Raw genomic sequence first — 18,454 nt, forward strand, 5'->3', positions numbered from 1 at the left:
GCATTTGAATTTCTCGAGGGAAGAAAAGATAACCTACGATTTTTGGAGCACTTCTGTACGTAGATACAACATTTTTAACACCATTGTTAAAACGCTGTTCTATGAGAAACGGAACGTCATCAAAACCATGTTGATACATTTTTTAATAAGAAATTATGTATTTTAACCTGTTAGAACTTTTGAGAGTCAGTTTACAAAATAATACTTGATATCTACTTATATAAATAACACATTTTTATGCCACAAAATCGCATTCTATAAATACTTTGATGCGATCGACACGAAAATTCATTTCAACTATTGTAACTAATTTGAACGATTCTATCAGTTTTTCCAAGTGTAATTTTTCATAAAAATTGCGCAGGTTTGGTCACGAATTACCTGTAATATGTATAGGTATATAGGTAGAGGTACACACAAAAGTACCTATACTTGGGTACCTACATAAATTTTATAAAATTATCGCATTTTTCAGAAAAAATTCACATTGTTGTGTGTGAATGTATGTATATGTCAAAAAATGTCTGTAAACGCGATAAAAATCGACCTAATTATGATATCTCATTGAAATTTGTAGAGATGGTCGGAAGTATGGTGAAGACAGCACAGTAAGCTTTTGGAGTTCGTAAGTGTCATAGAAAAAATTTTATGGGCCTTGAAATGTGAAAAATGAACCGAAGCTACTCCAACTTTTGTCAAGGCTTAGTCTTTAGCTACTTGGTAAACATCACACCTTGTGCGGCTTCTTTTAGTTCAACTGCAGGAGAAACGCAGGCGCGACGCGGTCTGAATTAGTTACGCTTTATTTCAAAATTAATTAAACGCCACATCGCCATGGCAGTGGGTGTTTCTAATTTTTACGATTTTACATTTGTAAATGTTCGGAAAGTTTGTGATGCGTAGCATCAGATTTTTTTTCAATTTGAGCTGTTAACAAAATAATTTTAATAGGTAGGTACCTATAATAGATTCATCGTGCATAATATTCCAGCAAAGTCATCAATTTTAAACATTGTAGGTATCGTTGGGTTTTTTCAAAAAACGTCACAATATTACGTACACCATGCTCCAACTAACAGGAAATGAAAAGCAATTACAGCAGTTATGTAGTTAAAAGGCGTAATGTATACGAAACATGTATGTACTTTAAAAGAGAAGAACAGATGAGAAAGGTATAGGTAATGAAGGTATTGGTAACATCATTAAAATCAAAATGACACTTTAACCTGTTGACGCGTGTTAACGTAGGTATACATGTCCGCGAAATGTACATACGAGTACCTATATACCTTCAGTGCGACTATCGGTTGATAATTTTGAATTATAAAACAGAAGCTATTGGCTATTGGCTATTGTATCACTTTCAAACGGTTACAAAGAGAGACTATTAATTTGTGAAATGGCCTATAGACTGGCACAACGATTACTAAACGTTGAGTGAAAATTTGAATATAAATTAATTGAAAATCCACACGAGATCCAGATTACTAGTAACATGCGACGACGCGACGATGGCAGTGTATGGCGAGTTTCAATTTTCCAAGAATTCGATGCTTTGAACCGCGAGCTGTTTTCATCCTCGTACGATGGTAAAACCTGAGCGTTTACGATGCTATCGTCGATTTTACACTAAGTATAACCAAAAAAGGAACATTTGATGGATAATGAAGCTGTGTAACGCGAACAGTCGGTGGTATTTATCCTTTACAGTGGTCATTTAATAAATGTAAGGCTTTCTTCGCAAGCCTCCATTATACTAACTTCACAACGCCTTTAATTATTTCCTAGTTCTTCCCCTATCCCTACATTATACAATATAGTTAATACTTTCTGTATAAGATGCCGGATATCGTCGTGTTTAAACATTTACCAAGTTAGCTATAGTAGCTTCTTTATCCACCTAACAGAAACATTAACCTACCCTCATCTAAATATACCACGTGAGAATATAGGTAGGTACCTATCTCAATTTACACTGTTGAAAATTCAGTTTATATGATTTTGAAATTTTTTCTCCAAAAGTTCAAGCTAAATTAATATTTAATAGGAAAAAATGCGTTAGCTAGGATCGTTAAATACGTGCGTAAATTTGTTCCTCTATGTGTTCAGTTTTTGCTAATGAGTTGGCACACAGTAGGCTACAGTGCTGGTAGGGACGACCACGAATAGGAATAGAAAAAAACGAAAACATTTTATATTCATTATATATACCTCCATGTAATACCTGTTTAATTGGAAATTTCTATTTTCTTTTCGAATAATGCGAACTGGCGGGCTGGTGTTTTGAAACAGAGCGATAAAAAATGCTAATTTTATTCGACCGTTTTTTCTCATTACCTACGACGAATTTCAACGGTGTTTATTCGCGATATTAAGTGTAGTCGGGACCCCTGCCATCCGTATGTTTCTTTTGTGAATTCTGTCTCGTCAAAAAAAAAACTATTTTCAACAAAAAAAAAGAAGCGAAAACGAACCTTTGTCGTTCAATTTTCAAAAAATTACCATGTTTATACAAAGGCATGTGAAAAAGAAAAAATTTTCGACAGATGTCACCGACTGCTGATGAAAAGATGGATGGATATAGATGCATGGTCGGACACCCTGATAGGTAAATCGATATAGTGTTTATTTGAATGGCTGAAAGTCGGCAAAAAATTTGCAAAATAGTATATAGCATAACATAAGACTCGATAGTCTCAATTTTATTTAGAATGCTTTGTTTCCTTGTTTTTTCGTTTCTTTTCTTTTTATATCAACTAAGAAATTACTGTCGATATCTAACGATCAATAAAAAAATTTGAATCATGTCATCAAAAAATTTCAATTTAAAATCATAAAATCGAGAATTTTTTGTATCTGTAAAGGTGTAAGGTACAGAAACAGACAGTAAAATTTTTCAAATGCATTTCTGTTGCTTTTTCAAAGAAATGTAGACCTATCCAATTTTTATAAAAAATATTCAGAGCTGGTTTTTTTTTCAAATTTAGAAAGAGGGCTTACAAACTTTTGGCAACATTTTACCTTTCCTTCTAAAAAATTCCGGCTATTCACAGAATCTTCTCTACTTTGAGATAAAGGTGGTTTCAAATTTTACGCAGGAATTTTCCATTCAAAATGAATTATCCTTTTTAATTTTTTGTGTCTCACTATTCTCCAATTAATTTTTTTTTCATTATCAGAATAGAAATCATAAAGTTACGATGCAACGCAATTGTTACTACATATAAAGGATCATCCTGGACACGGTAGCAAATCATACCTACTTTAAAAACTTTCTGAATTTTGTAAAATGATTCGAATCACGAATCGCAAATTTTTTTAAATCAGTGGATAGTGTTGTCCTCTCGTTTCTTCTGTCATTGTTTTAGAATAGTTGGCGAATTTGTTGAATTATAGAATCATCACTTCATTTTGGCGTTTCGAAACAGGTCGAATCATTAGATCCTAAGAATCGCTTTAAAAATGTTTTGAATCACGAATCGCAAATAAAAATACCCGATTTAAATCGCGTGTGATTCAAATCATAATCTTTAAAAATTATTTTTTCGAAAATACCCAAACACATGATCACATTGTGTTATCAAACTTAGGTTCTACATGGAATTTCGTCCAGCCGATACTTGAACTACCTACCTAATTTAATGCGTGGTCTATTTTTCTACCACAATTTTTTTGGTAGGTATGATCTTAACGATATCCATGATTGTAAGTAGGTACCTACATTATGTACTTATTTCGTTTCCAAAATTTATCTCATTGACATCATACCTCTACATAACTACTTCGATTGCAAGTTTTTAATCCGATTTCTTTACATCATCAAAATGACCTTGTGTAACTCGTATATATGTACTTGCACAAAAGATGAAAATATCAAGTTAGATACGTGATGCTTTGAACGTTATTTCAGTTCAGTGTAGGTAGTTACTCCCTATTTTTACAAACGGCTCTCAAGAGTATTTTATACTTAGACCAGACCTATAAGTATTTGAGAAATCTTAATGAATTAAAAAAGTGTTGACAGTGATTTTGTAATTTATCACAGATATAGCAAAGTGAGATGTGAAATTGTATCTATTTCCAGAAGACATTTAATACTCACTCGAGAGTTTAAATGGATCAGGCAAAGGCAAAATAGGTACCTTAGTTTATAGGTACCTACCCAGCTACATTTTTGTTTGGCTCAAATTTTTTCACATTAATAAATGGCGTATAATTTACATCACTAGCAACTAATAGGTGCTGCAGTGCTTATGCCTAGGTATTTATTTATTTTTTGTGTGTGTGATATGTACTGTACGTAGGTACATTAGTATAGTTATTGGTGGATTGAAAGAGTCAGTTCGCGTCAGAGAAAGGAGAATAAGACGAACGATGGAAACATTTGCAACAACAGCTGGTAATCGATCGCTATGCTACAGAATTTTTTTTCTTTTCGATCGAAGTTTATTCAATTTTTTCTCTTGTAAAAAAGGGCTCGTTATTTTCAAAAATTTGTCGACTGTACCAACGAATGTACTAACGACTCGAAAAAGTAAAAAAAAAGTCATAGCCAGGTAACCCTCTCTGCTCCCGTTTAAATTCACCCTTGCTAACATTGCACAATGTATATACTTACAATGAACTAAGTATACAAACGTATAATGCTCGTGTATTATGAAGATGAAATGTGTCAAGAGGGTCGTTTTTCAAGGAACATGTCTACGGTATGTTTCAATTTATCAAAAAGAAAATGAATAAGAGACTTTTTTTTTAGATTTTTTGTACTTAAATAAATTCCAAAATAACGGGTGAAAATTTCGGCTGATGTGAAGCGTGTGCCACTGTGCCTATTAGAAACGAGAGACATAATTTGTACATATTAATCGAAGGATGAGAGTCTCGCGCGCGCTGGAACCAACTTTCAGTAATTTGGGAATGTAATTCGTAGACTAATAACTACGCGTTTTATTAATTGACTTTCCGTTTTGGTATTGGTGTTGAAAAATTTTCGAATATCTAGCCGACGGCGGCGTAAATAAAGGGTTTCGTTATGTAGACCATTTTCCAACATTTTCACTTCGTGAGATTATCGTGTCTGTAGGCTTTCGCGTTTAAAGAAGGAATTTAACACTTGGATAATCGTGTAAGTATATATAGATACCCTGCGTGTGAAGTGTACGAGTAATGGCAGATACTGCAGAAGCGATATAGGCGAATGGAAACTATTTCAACAATTTACGACTATGCGAGCGAGAAAATATGACTTTTATCAGCAGCTCGGAGACTTATATACGGAGTTCCGATTAGATTGGCGTATTTCCTTCATCACGGTTTACTTGTCATTTTTTAAATAGTCTCACTCTAAGATATGCATGTATGAGCATTTACCTGCTCTCGTCTTCGTATATGTATTAGGTACGCTATTATACGCCAAGTGTGTACCTATTTGAGATATCTATAGGGTGTATGATATAAGCGACGAACTACAAAAACGATGTATAGAATCTTAGCTACCTACCTACCTACCTCCTTACTTATATTTCAAGATACCTATTCTGCACGATATCATGATTGATTTGTTTCATTATTTTGATTGCAGATTTGTGTTCACTATCGTGAGCTACTTAATCGGCGTATTTATATTCGCTACAATCGTAGGTAAGTTTTCAGCAACTTTCACGATGTTACGAACTAATGTATGTATAGTAAACTTTATTTATGTAGGCGTAAGAGGAAAAAATGCTGTGAATTTGTTGAACCATTAATGCGTACAGTTACGTTATTATAATCTTTGGAAACGTCCTGCATAAAGTCAGGCATCTGGAAAAGATGCGAAGCGTGTCCTTTATCTCGATTGTATGCTCTTTTACCCTCTGGATAAAAAAATTCACGTTTCTTTTCGTCGGAACGTTTGCTAGAGGTTTTTTTTTATATTCGTACTTATTTTGAAACGAAATGTCGTGGTTTTTATTCACGCGAATGATATACTATACATAGATTTGGTCGAAACCTAATTGTAATTTATATCGAAGGGGGTTTCTCTTTTCCTCCTGCAAGACTTGCCCTTTTCTGATACAATATTTCATTTCAGGTCAAGTTGGAAATGTGATAACAAACAGAAATGCAAATCGGCTCGAATTCGAAAGATTATTAGACGGCGCCAAGACGTACATGAGACATCATAAAGTACCCAGTGGTATGAAACGAAGAGTGCTTCGGTGGTATGATTATTCGTGGTCTAGGTATGTTCATATGATAAATGATGCGTTATTGGTCGTAACCTATTTATTAGTACCTATCATACATATATTGATTTGGTAAAGTTGTTCAGTTTAAACAGTTCCATTATTGAATCGAAAAATCTGGTCGTGATGCTCGGAAGATGTTCAACATTTTTATAAAAATCGTATCTACCTACTTGTGATCATTACATTTTATATGTATATTTTAAAAAAATAATATTTCAACTCTTTGGGTGCAAAATGGATGAAGTTATGTAACCATACTTCTCCATCAAAAAATAAAAATAAAATGAAATACCTAAATAAAAAAACTTGAAAAGAAAAAAAATGTTGAAACATTGAATTTTTTATTTTCAAATTCTCACTCGGCATCCCTATTTTGAGTTGAGAAGACTCCGTTTTATTCCTTCCAACGAAAAATGAGGTGACATCTGAAGGATGAGTTTCAAATTCCCAAACTTTCTAGTTATATCCGCATAAGTTTAAAATTGGGTGTTTTTTTATAACAAAAAAATTATATGTAGTTATGTCAAATTAGGCACGTACAAATTTGTATTTTAATTCAAATTTTCCGTTCAGAGAGCAATTTTTACGCAAATATATCCGTACCATTTAAAATTTAGTAGGTACCTACCTATTTTAATTTTTAATGACGGCAGCTATTTGAAAATGATAGGTTTCAAAATTAGTTGATCAAACAAAAGAACCACTCGAGAAGTCCGTTTTCGATTTATGCAGCTTTTAGAGCACAGTCGTTCACACCAGTTTCTCAATCACCTCAACGAGCAAAAAATTTTGATTTTTTGAATTTTTCGGCTCATAAATGAACCTAAGTCGGTATATAAATATTGGTTGATGTCCACTTGGAAATGGTCCCAATTGTGAATAAAGTTGTTAAAGAGGTCGATGATTAACCAGAACACGTTTTTCTGCTGCTCAAATTACTTATACAGTAGACTTCCGCTTATCCGGACTAACTGGGGAATTTGGATGTCCGGATAAGCAAAAATCCGGATAATACGGATTAATATGTTTTTGGTTGAATTTTTGGCCAAAAATGACTGTTTTTTTGATAATAATGGTGTATTTTTGTAATTTTTAATGAAATGTGCAAAAGATGAATTTTATTTCCTCACGAAATAGAGAAAAACAAACCAAAAACAAAGATAACAAAAATTTTTGAGTATGTACTCCTATGTAATTCATGTATACTTGTCCGGATAATACGGATTTTGTCCGGATAATCGGGAAGTCCGAATAATAAGGAGAATTTCTTTTCGTTCGGATAATACGGCTGTCCGGATAAGCGGAAGCCGGATAAGCGGAAGTCTACTGTACATAGTTTCTGGGCCTTCTAAAAGATTGTATGTAAAATTCTGAAAAATCCATAATCGCGCTTGAAAGCTCCGAGATTATGCTGTATGGAATATTATCACTGATACCTATTCATATTTTTTTTACTGAAAAAATGTATTTAAAAAATCATAAAGTTAAAAAAAATCATCATTTCTGAATTTTAAAAGAATTGCATGGCAAAAACCGAAAAGTGAAGATTTTGGAGGTTTCGAATCATTTGCAAGTAAGGTGGCTTATTTCTTGAAAATACAGTGGAAAAGAATTGATAAACTGAAGATTTTTTATTTTTGCTCAAAATACCCCTGCCCCCCCCTCCCCCAACAGACCCCTAAAAAAATAGATGACATGAATTTTTTATTAATGAGTTGATAATTTTATGCTGTAATTACAACTTTTGTTTTTTTATTTATCAAGACGTGGGACTCCCAGTTTTTCTCAAAAATTGATTCATTGCAATGAAACATAAACAACTTTAAAGGAAAACGAGGGGTGTTTCATGAATTGTGATAAAATTTCTATTTTTTTATCCCTAAAAATTGATTTTCAGGAAAAACCGTAAGGCTCTATTGAAAACAAAATTTAAAAAAAAAACAATATATAAATAAGTGAAACAATAAAGTTGTATGTATATTGTATACCTACCTACCTACCTATAAACATAAAATTTTCCATTTGTTGCGGAAGCATGATCATTTTTTCAGAGTTGCCTGATTTTTGACTAATTTTGAAAAAAATTGGAGTGATCAATTTCATATTGTAGGTACAATTACCTATCTGCTTACGCAATCCTGAAAAGAAAATGCGTTCTTTGATTAAATTTCAATGGCCCTATAGCGGGTATTATATTTCTTAATTTTAACGAAATATGTTTTTCCTGATGAGAGTAGAGGTTCGAAATTGCCTCACGATTGATGATTTAAAACAAAGGGACAACCTTATTTTATTTGAAATTTGACGGAGAAAAATATTTTCAGCTTGAAAACACGAAAACTAATATTGTCCCAGATTTTCATAAGTATAGTACGAGTAAAAAAATTCTTCTCAAATGTCAGTTGAAAAAAATTCTTATCATTTCATTCGTACTTTCTGAAATTTGTTAGCAAGAATGCGTAGGTACCTATTAATCGGGTTTTTGAACTGAAGAATTGGGGGAGGTAAAGGGCCACGGTTTGAAAAAATTTCAACATGCGTTAATAAAATGAAAGTATATGAACGTATCTATCTAGATCTGAGCATTTTATATTCATAAGATTTCATTCCTTCGTATATGTACATAATTTAGTGTTGAAAAAAAACCTCAAACTTTAGCGTAGCCTAATTCGGTACAAGTCAGATAATACATATAGGATATGTACTTTACAAAAAATTAGCAAAGCCCTTAACAAGTTAATTTTTCGAGTTTTGGCGACGTTTCAAAACGTACGATTATCACGAAATGTAATCATTGTACCATTTTAGCCAGTTAAGTTGAATTAAATTTTTATTTTTTAATGCAGGGCGTTAAAATGCGTCCTTTTTTCAGCCAGCGATAACATTTGAAAATTACATTTACACATTTGCAAAACAGGGTGTAATTCTAGTCACGTATCGGTGTATTGAAATTCGTTAAATTTTTCGCCTTCGACGTTGGAATACGAGGCAAAAAAAAAGAGGAATCGATTTACGACCGAAAATATGATGTAAAATTCGATTTTCAAATACTTTAAACGTTTTGTCGGTTTAACCAAACACGTTTATTTGGCGCAGTGGCGTTAAAAAAGAGAGAGAAATAACCGTTGTAGAGAATTAAATTAAAATATTACACCTTAATGAAACTCGACTATAATCGAATTAAAAATTTTAAAAGGGAAAATACGCGTATTCGCGACGTTGCGGGCTTTGTGAATTAAATTCATGGCTCGAACGAAAAAAGGTTATAGTTGAGAATTAATTAAAGTTTTTTTTCCTTTATTTTTTTACTTTGTTCTCAGAGGTAGAATACAAGGCGGAGGTGACATAAACACGGCCTTAGGACTTTTACCAGATAAACTGAAGACCGAGTTGGCTTTACATGTTAATTTGAGTGTTTTGAAAAAGGTAAATTTTTATTAGATTTTTCAACACTATACCTAATGTTTAAGTTTTTTTCTTTTTAAATATATTAACACCTCAGACACGATACGCGAACGTGGGCTAATAGATACCTTATTAAAAGCCTAAATGAAGAAACTAATGAAAAAGATGGGTGTTTGGGAGGAAAAAAATCACAGTTAATCGAAACGAATGGAAAAATCGGTGGTTGAAATGAGCTATAAGAAGTTGATTGAAAGGGGTACCTAATACCTAGTTAAGTGGATTAGGCCGTTTTAGACTAAACGCGCGTTTGAAGAAGAAAAACTCGTGTAATTAAAATTCCAAATGAAAGAAAACCTCGCATAAATCGGATTAACAAATTAGAATCAACGCCGTGATTTGTTTTTTAATTTTTTATCTCGTACCTACCCGAGTCGAACATTATTTTTAAAACGATGTTTTAATTTCGGGTATGAGATGGTTCGGTATTTTATAAACGATACATCTACTTTTTTACCCTCCGTTTTTCATTTTTTTTTTTCATCGTTTAGGTGACAATTTTTCAAGAATGTCAGCCGGAGTTTCTGCACGATTTGGTATTGAAAATGAAAGCTTTCATATTCACCCCCGGTGATTTAATCTGCCGTAAAGGAGAAGTAGCGCGGGAGATGTTTATCATCGCTGATGGAATTTTAGAAGTAATCAGGTAGATAAATCAATTTTTTACAAGATTTTTTCCATGTCTAGTTTGTTTCCTAACATATGTGTTTTTTTTGTTTTTTTTTGTCGCAGTGAAACTGGGCACGTCCTTACAACAATGATGGCTGGTGATTTTTTTGGTGAAATTGGTATCTTGAATCTGGATGGGTTGAATAAGTAAGTGGAATACCATTCATGTATGTATTTGTATTTCAAACATTAGTATCGAATGTGGTGATACTCACAAAAAATATTATTTTTTCCCCATTTCCATGCGTAAACAGGAGAACAGCCGATGTACGCTCGGTTGGATATTCTGAATTGTTCAGTTTATCGCGCGAAGACGTCTTAGCAGCCATGAAAGATTATCCGGAAGCCCAAGAAATACTACAAACTCTGGGTAGAAAAAGACTGATGGAAGCTAAAAGCATCACTAAAGGTAAATCCATTTCTATTGAGCTAACCTCACAGTATGCGGTACATAGGTAGATACGGTTATTCTTCTTGCAATTATTCAATTAAAAAACGTAGGAGAATGAAACATTTTTGCGAAGTAATTTGAAAAAATGCTGCTGTTTCTTTGCTGTTGTTTGCATGAGCTCCAATATGGGGCTGTGGAAGCAGAGAAGTGGGTCATCAAGGAATGCGATTTACTTTCCTATGTCGGTGAATTGAAACGGTACCTACCTAAATGATTTGTGTTTTATGACCCTATATTGAAGCGTAGCTGACTTGGTAACCAACCGCAGCTATGTCAAAAAATTCAATAATTTTTTTATAAATTTTTGTTAAAATTTAATCAGATTTTAATTTTTTTTTGGTTAAAAATGACAAAGTATAGGTCAATACTCAACAACCTATTACTCTTTTTCCTTGATCAGTTAGAAATAAATTTTTGATCAATTTTTCAATTTTAAAATTCAAACTTCAAAGTTCTCAACATTCAATTTTACAAATTCATTCTCATTTTTTCGTTTACCTACGTTTTTTTTTTACCATTACGTAGGTATTCGACTATTTGTGTGATCACATTTTCAACTACCTACTTACCATTTGACTACATATAATCGTTTCTATTTTTTTTACTTTTTTTAAATGATAAATATTTGACTAATCGTTTATTTTTCGTTCTTTATTTATTTTTTAATTAAAAAGAGGGGAAAAAATTTGAAGCCGACACATTTTTTTTTGTTAAATACACCTTCAATGTATTTTTTATGGTTTAAAAATTTAACGTGTTCGGTCTTCTAATTCTAAACACTGTTTTACGCGCACTCTGATTGACATCGAATAGGAATACATATTACATACACATAGTTAATCAGACCAGAGTATCAAACCAGAGTGTGTTTAAGACAGCGCGTTCAAGAAATCTTCAACTTGAAATTTTTTTTGTTGGATAGATACTGTTTTTTTTTTTTTTTTTTGGTACCTAAATAATAAACACTTATTTTTTCCTGCAAAGGAAAAGAAACCAATGCGTACTAAGGTACACAAATATAATATTTTTAAAAATAAAATAAAATAAACCAAGTACACGAGTACTACACCTAACATAAACGAATACTTAGTCGAATAATAGTGGGGAAAAAACGGAAATGAATTTTAAAAAATTCAGTGATGAGAACTTCAAGTTTGAATTAGGTAAGTATATTTGCAACTTACCGAGTTGAAAACGAACAAAATCGCGAATAATTACATTGCACCTGCACCACTTCCACCCGCGCGGGGACAAAATAAAGTCTGGTTCAACGCAAATGATAGTGTTAATAAAATTGCATACTCAGTTTGCCGTAAATACGTATACTTATTACTTAGTATACATAGACCTACCTACTTATACACGCTTGTCGTATTTACAACAAACTGAGTAGGTGTACAATTCTTTCGACATCTAAGTAAATTTCTGCACGATAGCTTTTACCAATAGATACGTATATTACAAGACTGGTAAACTAAAAAAATCTGTTCGCAATGTTCGAAAAAAAATTAGAACTTCGGGACTCAACTTTTGAGGTGAAAGCTCGAGTTTTTATGATGACTGCAGAAATTGAAGGCTACTACTCGAAAATTTGAATAAATTAGGGAAAGATAATTTTTTACTCACTTTTGTCGTTTCAATAAACTAGGTACCTAGGTACTCGTCTTAATAATTTCCCAGATGAAATTTTAATCCTCCCAGGGAGGAGGGATCTTGTGATCTTGTGAAGACGATAGATAGCTACCAAGTAATTTAATTATTCTGTAGGTAATTCGTAAAAGTGATCCATAAAAATGTATGTATAATAGATAGGTAATAATGAAATGTACGATGTTTGCAGCTTATAACGAACAACGAAAACAAGCTGAACTGAATGCAATGGTTATAAACGCGGCTGCAGCTGCAGAGCATCGAGCTAAGAACAAAATAGTTGATAGAATTTGCAGCGATGTTAAAGGATTGAAAAGTGTTCTGCGGAAAAGTCGTCGAGGAACAAAGTAATCCTATTTACATAACTTGGATTCGTCAATTGTCATTCACTCGATGACATACTCGTATCTACATAAATTATGCTAACGCGTTGATTTGTTTCAGCAGCGAGGACAGCCTTGAACTGCAACCTTTGACGAGTATATCGGGTAAAACAGACAACCAGATGTTGGTTGGAAACAAAGGTATGCTGTGTCGTATGCAGAAAGTACTGAGCGAAGATACGTATCAAGACGACGACCATAACGGACCAGCAGAACGTAGAATTAGCGCCGGATTTCCATTGTTGAACAAACTAAAAACGTTAACCGATAAACATCACCAGCACCATCATACAGCTCCAGCTACGCATCCGGATACTGCCGAGCAACCAGATCCGCCGAAAGAGGAACCGGAGATCGAACCTATCGGCGTTGGGTTACCCTTAATACAACGTTTATTGTTACTCAAGCAAAGAGAAGACCAGGAAGGTAAGACAACGACGGTTACAACGACAACGGTTCGTACTCAGCAGTCTTCTTTTGTAACGACACAATGCAACAAGAAGCCTAAGGTGGTCAAGAAAGAAGTTGCGTTTGCCGAAGATCTGGTACCTAAGGAAGATGATAAAATAGTGCAGCAATCTAGACACGAGAAAAAAGCGGAGTTCATGAAACCGTGGTGTTTATTGCGAAAAGCTACAATTAATCAAAACTGTAAGAATATTCATAGGCCGAATAAAACATTCAAATACGAACAATTTCGGTATCAGATGGAAAAAAATGACGACGACGGTAAGCCTTCGAGTAGTAAAGATACGTCGTCATCTGCAGCAGCGGCGAGTTCGACAACGACGACGACAAAGAACACTCACCGATGTTTAACTCGTTTATACGGTAGTGGTATCAAAAATGCTCAAAGTTGTTTAGCTCAAAGTTCTCAAACTTGCGACAATATGTTGATAAATTTAACAATATGTGATAATACTAATAACGTGAACGTAGTTACCAGCAGCAATAACAATAGCGGTGATCGTGATGGCAATACCGATAGCAACCATAGTAATAATAATCTCAATAGTAGTAGTAGCGAATCGGAAAGTAAACGAAAATCGTGTTCGCAAAATCAATTAGTGGCCACGACCAGCGCTATAAATATTTGCAGCACGACTGAAACCGGCGGCTCGGATACTAGAACGAGAGTCTATTTGCCAATGAGTGCCAGATCTAGTAAAACCTATCAGTCTGTGGACGATCTTTCGCCGGAATATTCCGGACTGCCTTTTGTTAAAAAATTAAAAATTTTAAACGAGAGGCAAAAATTAGCCGAATTGGAAGAAAACGTCTTCATTCGTAGTTGTAGTCTAGACCTAAACAAAGCTGCCAGACGCGGAGTGCATGCTAAAAGTAGTTTTTCGAATTTAACGCGGAGTCTGTCCGAAACTACAGCAATGGAGGTGGTTTTGCGTTCGAGAAGATACCAACAGCAATCGCGTTCGAAGAAGGATAACCCGAACACGTGTTCCTTGCCGGCTACGTTCTCAGAGCTTGATTTACCATCGCCCGAAGGTTGTGAAACTTTGGAAAGGCGTAAACTGAAAAGTATCCTTAAGAAGATATCGTCGGGTAATTGCAAAATAAGTGATATTCTTAGGCATCCGGAATTGAAAGACAGCAATCCTGATAACGTGGCGTTGAGCGAATTAGAACTGATCAAAAAATTGATGAATGCTCAAACGGTACAAGGATACGTGGCCAGGCATAGTACTCTAGAAAAAAGCATGACGTGTAATAGTTCGTTACGATCTCCTCCGTCTGCCGCTCGAACCGTGAAAAGCAACGACAGCACTGCATTCACATTTGACGATACATCGTCGCTGATACCGATATCCGTTAGTTCGCCCGATACGGACACTAAACAAGCTCAAAATTCTAATGAAATTAAGTATTTGGAAAGAGATAACTCGCACTCGCCGTCCAAAAATCCAGATTTAATACCAGACGTTTATGTATTAGATGAAAATCTCATGTCTCCGGTACAGTTACCAGCGTTTGTGTCCGAACATTTGTCCGCCAGTACGTCCAGCGATGGTGATGGTTATAGCCGATTTCAGTGTACTTCGTATAATAGAGATTTAGTGGTAATGATGACATAATTTAATTTTGAATTTATCGCTACCTATTTGATTACCTATCGAAATTAATGGTGCGAAATGTGATTCATCTGATTATGCAGGAAGGACTGCAGAATAGTTTCAAATCTCAAGTCAAAGAAATCGAACAAGAAGTGAGAAAAAGAGATATGCTGATCGAAGTTCTGCAAACAAGAATACAGGAATTACAGGTACCTTTTACTCGTCAGCCGTCAATTTGTTATGTAGATTGAGATACCTATATATATACCTACCTGTGCAAGTTTCCCTTAAATCTTCTTAACGACGTGAAGTGATCATCATTTTTGTATTGGAATATCTCATTATCATATTATCTAACTGTCAACATAAGGAGAGAAATTCACTGCATCACTCGCTTGTAGGACTTCCGTATACTTATTATTTTTTTTTTTTAATGTGGCCACGTAGTTAGAATTGTTTTAAATTGTATGAATTAGCTGCTCATTTTGTAATAAAATTACACTTTTGAATGATATGGTTTTTATAGAAACATCACGAGCAATGCTTCCATGAAGATAGTTGTTCGGATGATACAGACTGTGATATTCAAGACCAACCATTTTTGGTAATTTGAACTTTTTTTTTAAATTGAAAAATCAATAATACGTATCTATTTGCTTCTTTTTTTCAGATAGGTTATGAAAGTTGAAAAACTCAATTAGGTATTTTGTTTAAATTCGTTTAGGTATAATGTTTAACAGCGCGAGAAAATTATCATTGTTATTATTTTTGAAAACTACACACAACACAATTAATTTATTTCATCTCATCGTACCTACTTACTAAACCTATCATACATTTTTTGGCGATTTTTCTCCTTCAATAGGTATTCCATTTTTAGGAAGTTTAGAACTTTATCGTTGAGGAGAGGGATCAAAGAGATATTACGTAGCACTATGGTTTGTAATACGATATGTTAATTTCTTATACGCGTTTTGCTTTATTTTATTTCAGAGAGGCGATTCGGTAGACACAGTGTTGCTCTCACCACCCCAAACATCCTTCAGAAACCAAGAATATCTGAGCCATATCGAGCAGCGTTTCCAACCGAAAATAATGCTAGAAAATCGTCGTTCGTGGGAAGATCGATCAGAAGAAGAAAACTTGGAGGTACGCGAATTACCTAGTTCGATAACCCCCAGGCCTATGTGGAAGGATGACATAAGCATAGATATAGCTTCAGACGATGCCAGCACCAGTGCCAGCGAAACGGACGAATTATTCGCGCACCTCGACGACGATCTGCATTTAACCAAACACGATCAAAATTGGGAAGTTCGAATGTTGGCTCGTGAATTAGAGAAAAGAGAGCACAAAGAATCTCAAAGTAATAAATTAAAAAGTGAAAGTGGTGTGCAAAAAACTCAACTGTTGAATGTTAGATCACTCGAAGAAAGATGTACGTTCAACGTGACCACTCCATCGCAACGTAGTATATCTTCCGATAATATTTATACTTCGTCAGCAAGCTATTATAGTGCTGTCGATGAACCAATATTTACTCATAGTGCATCCTACCAAACTACTACAACTTCTGTATCACCGGACGTTGTACCGGTGCCCATTGTTACTACTAGTGGGGTTAGTTCGCAATCTTCAACTGGATCTTAATCGCCAAAATATGAATTATGTACTCGTATAATTTTATTATTGCTCAAAATATTGTATATAAATTGTTCGATCATGTAACATGTATTTTTTTTAGCATTTTTCTTCTGTTTTTGTTTTTATGGTGTAATTCCTTTCGAATCGCATTTCGATATGTGTGATTTTTCTTTTTTTTCTTTTTTCGTTTTTTCATGTGTGTAAAAGATGTTTTAAATGTTTACCTTGATTAAATTTTGTTTAATGTAATTTAGTTTTTCAACGGTTCATCGCCAATTTAATTCGATTTTATACCTTGAGTTTTTCTTTCGTTTTTAAATATACAAAATATCATTTTAAAACTCTTTTTCTTCAAGTGTTTTATTATCATAATTTTTTTTTTTTTTGAATCTTAAAATATACAAAGATACTATTCAGTTATATTTATTTTACAAACAAATGATAACATTCCACTAATTACAAGCAGGATTACTAAATTGGTAAACCCTTCGAATCATATTTCTGCATGAACCAAACTATCTGAAAATAAAACAAAACGTTTTAGTCATAAAATTCTTTCCATCGATAAAATGTTACCAAAAATGAAAATAAATTATTTTTTATTGTGTTTCTCTTCATTCAGATGTGTTTTCAATACATATCTTCATGTAAATAAAATGTATTTTGAGAGAATCTGAAACTCTCATGTGGATTTGCAAGTGTTCTAAATCAGTCAAGACATCCCATGTATAACCAGAAAAAGGAGATCTTGGTAACTTAAAACTTTCAGCAGCTCACGAAGAGCACGACGTAAAATTACTACTTCAGAATTCAATCACATGGCGTCACCTTGAAGGCAACGGCGTGTATGTCCATTTAAAAAAGTACAATTTTACGCGTCACTAAGGTTCGGATATGCTCTAGCTTTGTGGATATTCCGTGGTTCACTTTTACTGCACACAGATGCAAATTTTTCATTTCAGTGCATCCCAGAGTCTTATCAGTAACGCACAAAGACGATTTTTTTTTAATGGACATACACGCCGTTGCCTTTAAGGTGACGTAATTCAATGATTAAAATGTTCGTAATGTGACGATAATGAAGAAGTATTTTAAAATAATATTACAGTGAATGAACTGCGTCTCACTTTATCAAATATGCATTAAAGATCACACTTACCATTCACGTTCGACGATCAAAAATTTTCTCGTAGTAATTAAGGTCCAACCAATTCATGAACATGTGGAAAGCAAACATGGCCATGCCAAATCTCATTATTCTTTTCTCCCAGGGTTTCCACACAAAGTAATCATCTTCAATGTAAAAATTATGCTTTTTAGCTTGGACTTCGATACGACGTTCTTTATACTGCAAATCTTCCCATTGTTCTTGAACTGGCTTCCTTGCTAAGATTTTATCGAAGTCAGGGGCTAGTTTTCTCCATTCATTTTGATCTTTATGACCAGACGGATGAAATGTCACTTCTTCGGCGACGGATTGTATACCGCTTTCGTTATCGTATTGCAAACGAGTTCGGACATTTCCAAGCACATCGTACGCCTCAGTTATACTACGAAACATTTTCAATGAATTCTCATCTTGAGCAATATCAGGATGGTATACCTTGGAAAGCTTGTAATAAGCTTCCTTTATCTCCGTTTGACTAGCATCGGGGGCAACTCGAAGAATTTCATAGAAGGTTTTATCCAACAAGCGTACACTGGTATAAATGGTCCGACCGCTTAGTGCAGTTTTGAGAGCATTTTTGTTGAAATTCACTGCATATAATTTCACCAAATTCATTGCAAACGAAAACGATTAAAGAACCATTCGATATTACACACTTTATTAGTGAACTTCTCTTTTATTTCCAACGAAGAGGAACATTTCTTATCAGTCAATAACAATGTCAGGTC

The 18,454-nt window shown here is 34.0% G+C and overlaps 2 protein-coding genes across 6 annotated transcripts in view; one reads left to right on the forward strand and one right to left on the reverse strand.

Annotated features, from left to right (window-relative positions):
• LOC135832373 (uncharacterized) overlaps window positions 1–17,175 on the forward strand; it is a 168,573-nt gene extending 151,398 nt beyond the window's left edge. For 3 of the 5 annotated variants that reach the window (XM_065345582.1, XM_065345585.1, XM_065345586.1), the window contains 11 exons: window positions 5,582–5,640; window positions 6,074–6,224; window positions 9,551–9,656; window positions 10,184–10,338; window positions 10,425–10,508; window positions 10,616–10,770; window positions 12,653–12,809; window positions 12,907–14,920; window positions 15,016–15,123; window positions 15,441–15,518; window positions 15,908–17,175. In XM_065345582.1, coding sequence (XP_065201654.1) covers window positions 5,582–5,640; window positions 6,074–6,224; window positions 9,551–9,656; window positions 10,184–10,338; window positions 10,425–10,508; window positions 10,616–10,770; window positions 12,653–12,809; window positions 12,907–14,920; window positions 15,016–15,123; window positions 15,441–15,518; window positions 15,908–16,564 — 3,724 coding nt within the window. In that variant the 3' untranslated portion in view covers window positions 16,565–17,175. The remainder of the gene's footprint in view (window positions 1–5,581; window positions 5,641–6,073; window positions 6,225–9,550; window positions 9,657–10,183; window positions 10,339–10,424; window positions 10,509–10,615; window positions 10,771–12,652; window positions 12,810–12,906; window positions 14,921–15,015; window positions 15,124–15,440; window positions 15,519–15,907) is intronic. The other 2 variants (XM_065345583.1, XM_065345584.1) reach the window with 2 other exon arrangements.
• A 545-nt stretch (window positions 17,176–17,720) lies between these two features.
• On the reverse strand, window positions 17,721–18,341 carry LOC135835204 (chaperone protein DnaJ-like). Its single transcript, XM_065349373.1, has one exon. It carries the CDS (start codon window positions 18,339–18,341, stop codon window positions 17,721–17,723), a length of 621 nt encoding a protein of 206 aa, XP_065205445.1.
• Window positions 18,342–18,454: the final 113 nt, after the last annotated feature.

This window comes from Planococcus citri, chromosome 1, assembly GCF_950023065.1.
Source record: "Planococcus citri chromosome 1, ihPlaCitr1.1, whole genome shotgun sequence".
Classification (NCBI taxonomy): Eukaryota; Metazoa; Arthropoda; class Insecta; order Hemiptera; family Pseudococcidae; genus Planococcus; species Planococcus citri.

Coding starts and splice junctions, on each gene's coding strand:
- LOC135835204 (XM_065349373.1), bottom strand. CDS start 18,341: ATGAATTTGGTGAAATTATATGCAGTGAATTTCAACAAAAATGCTCTC.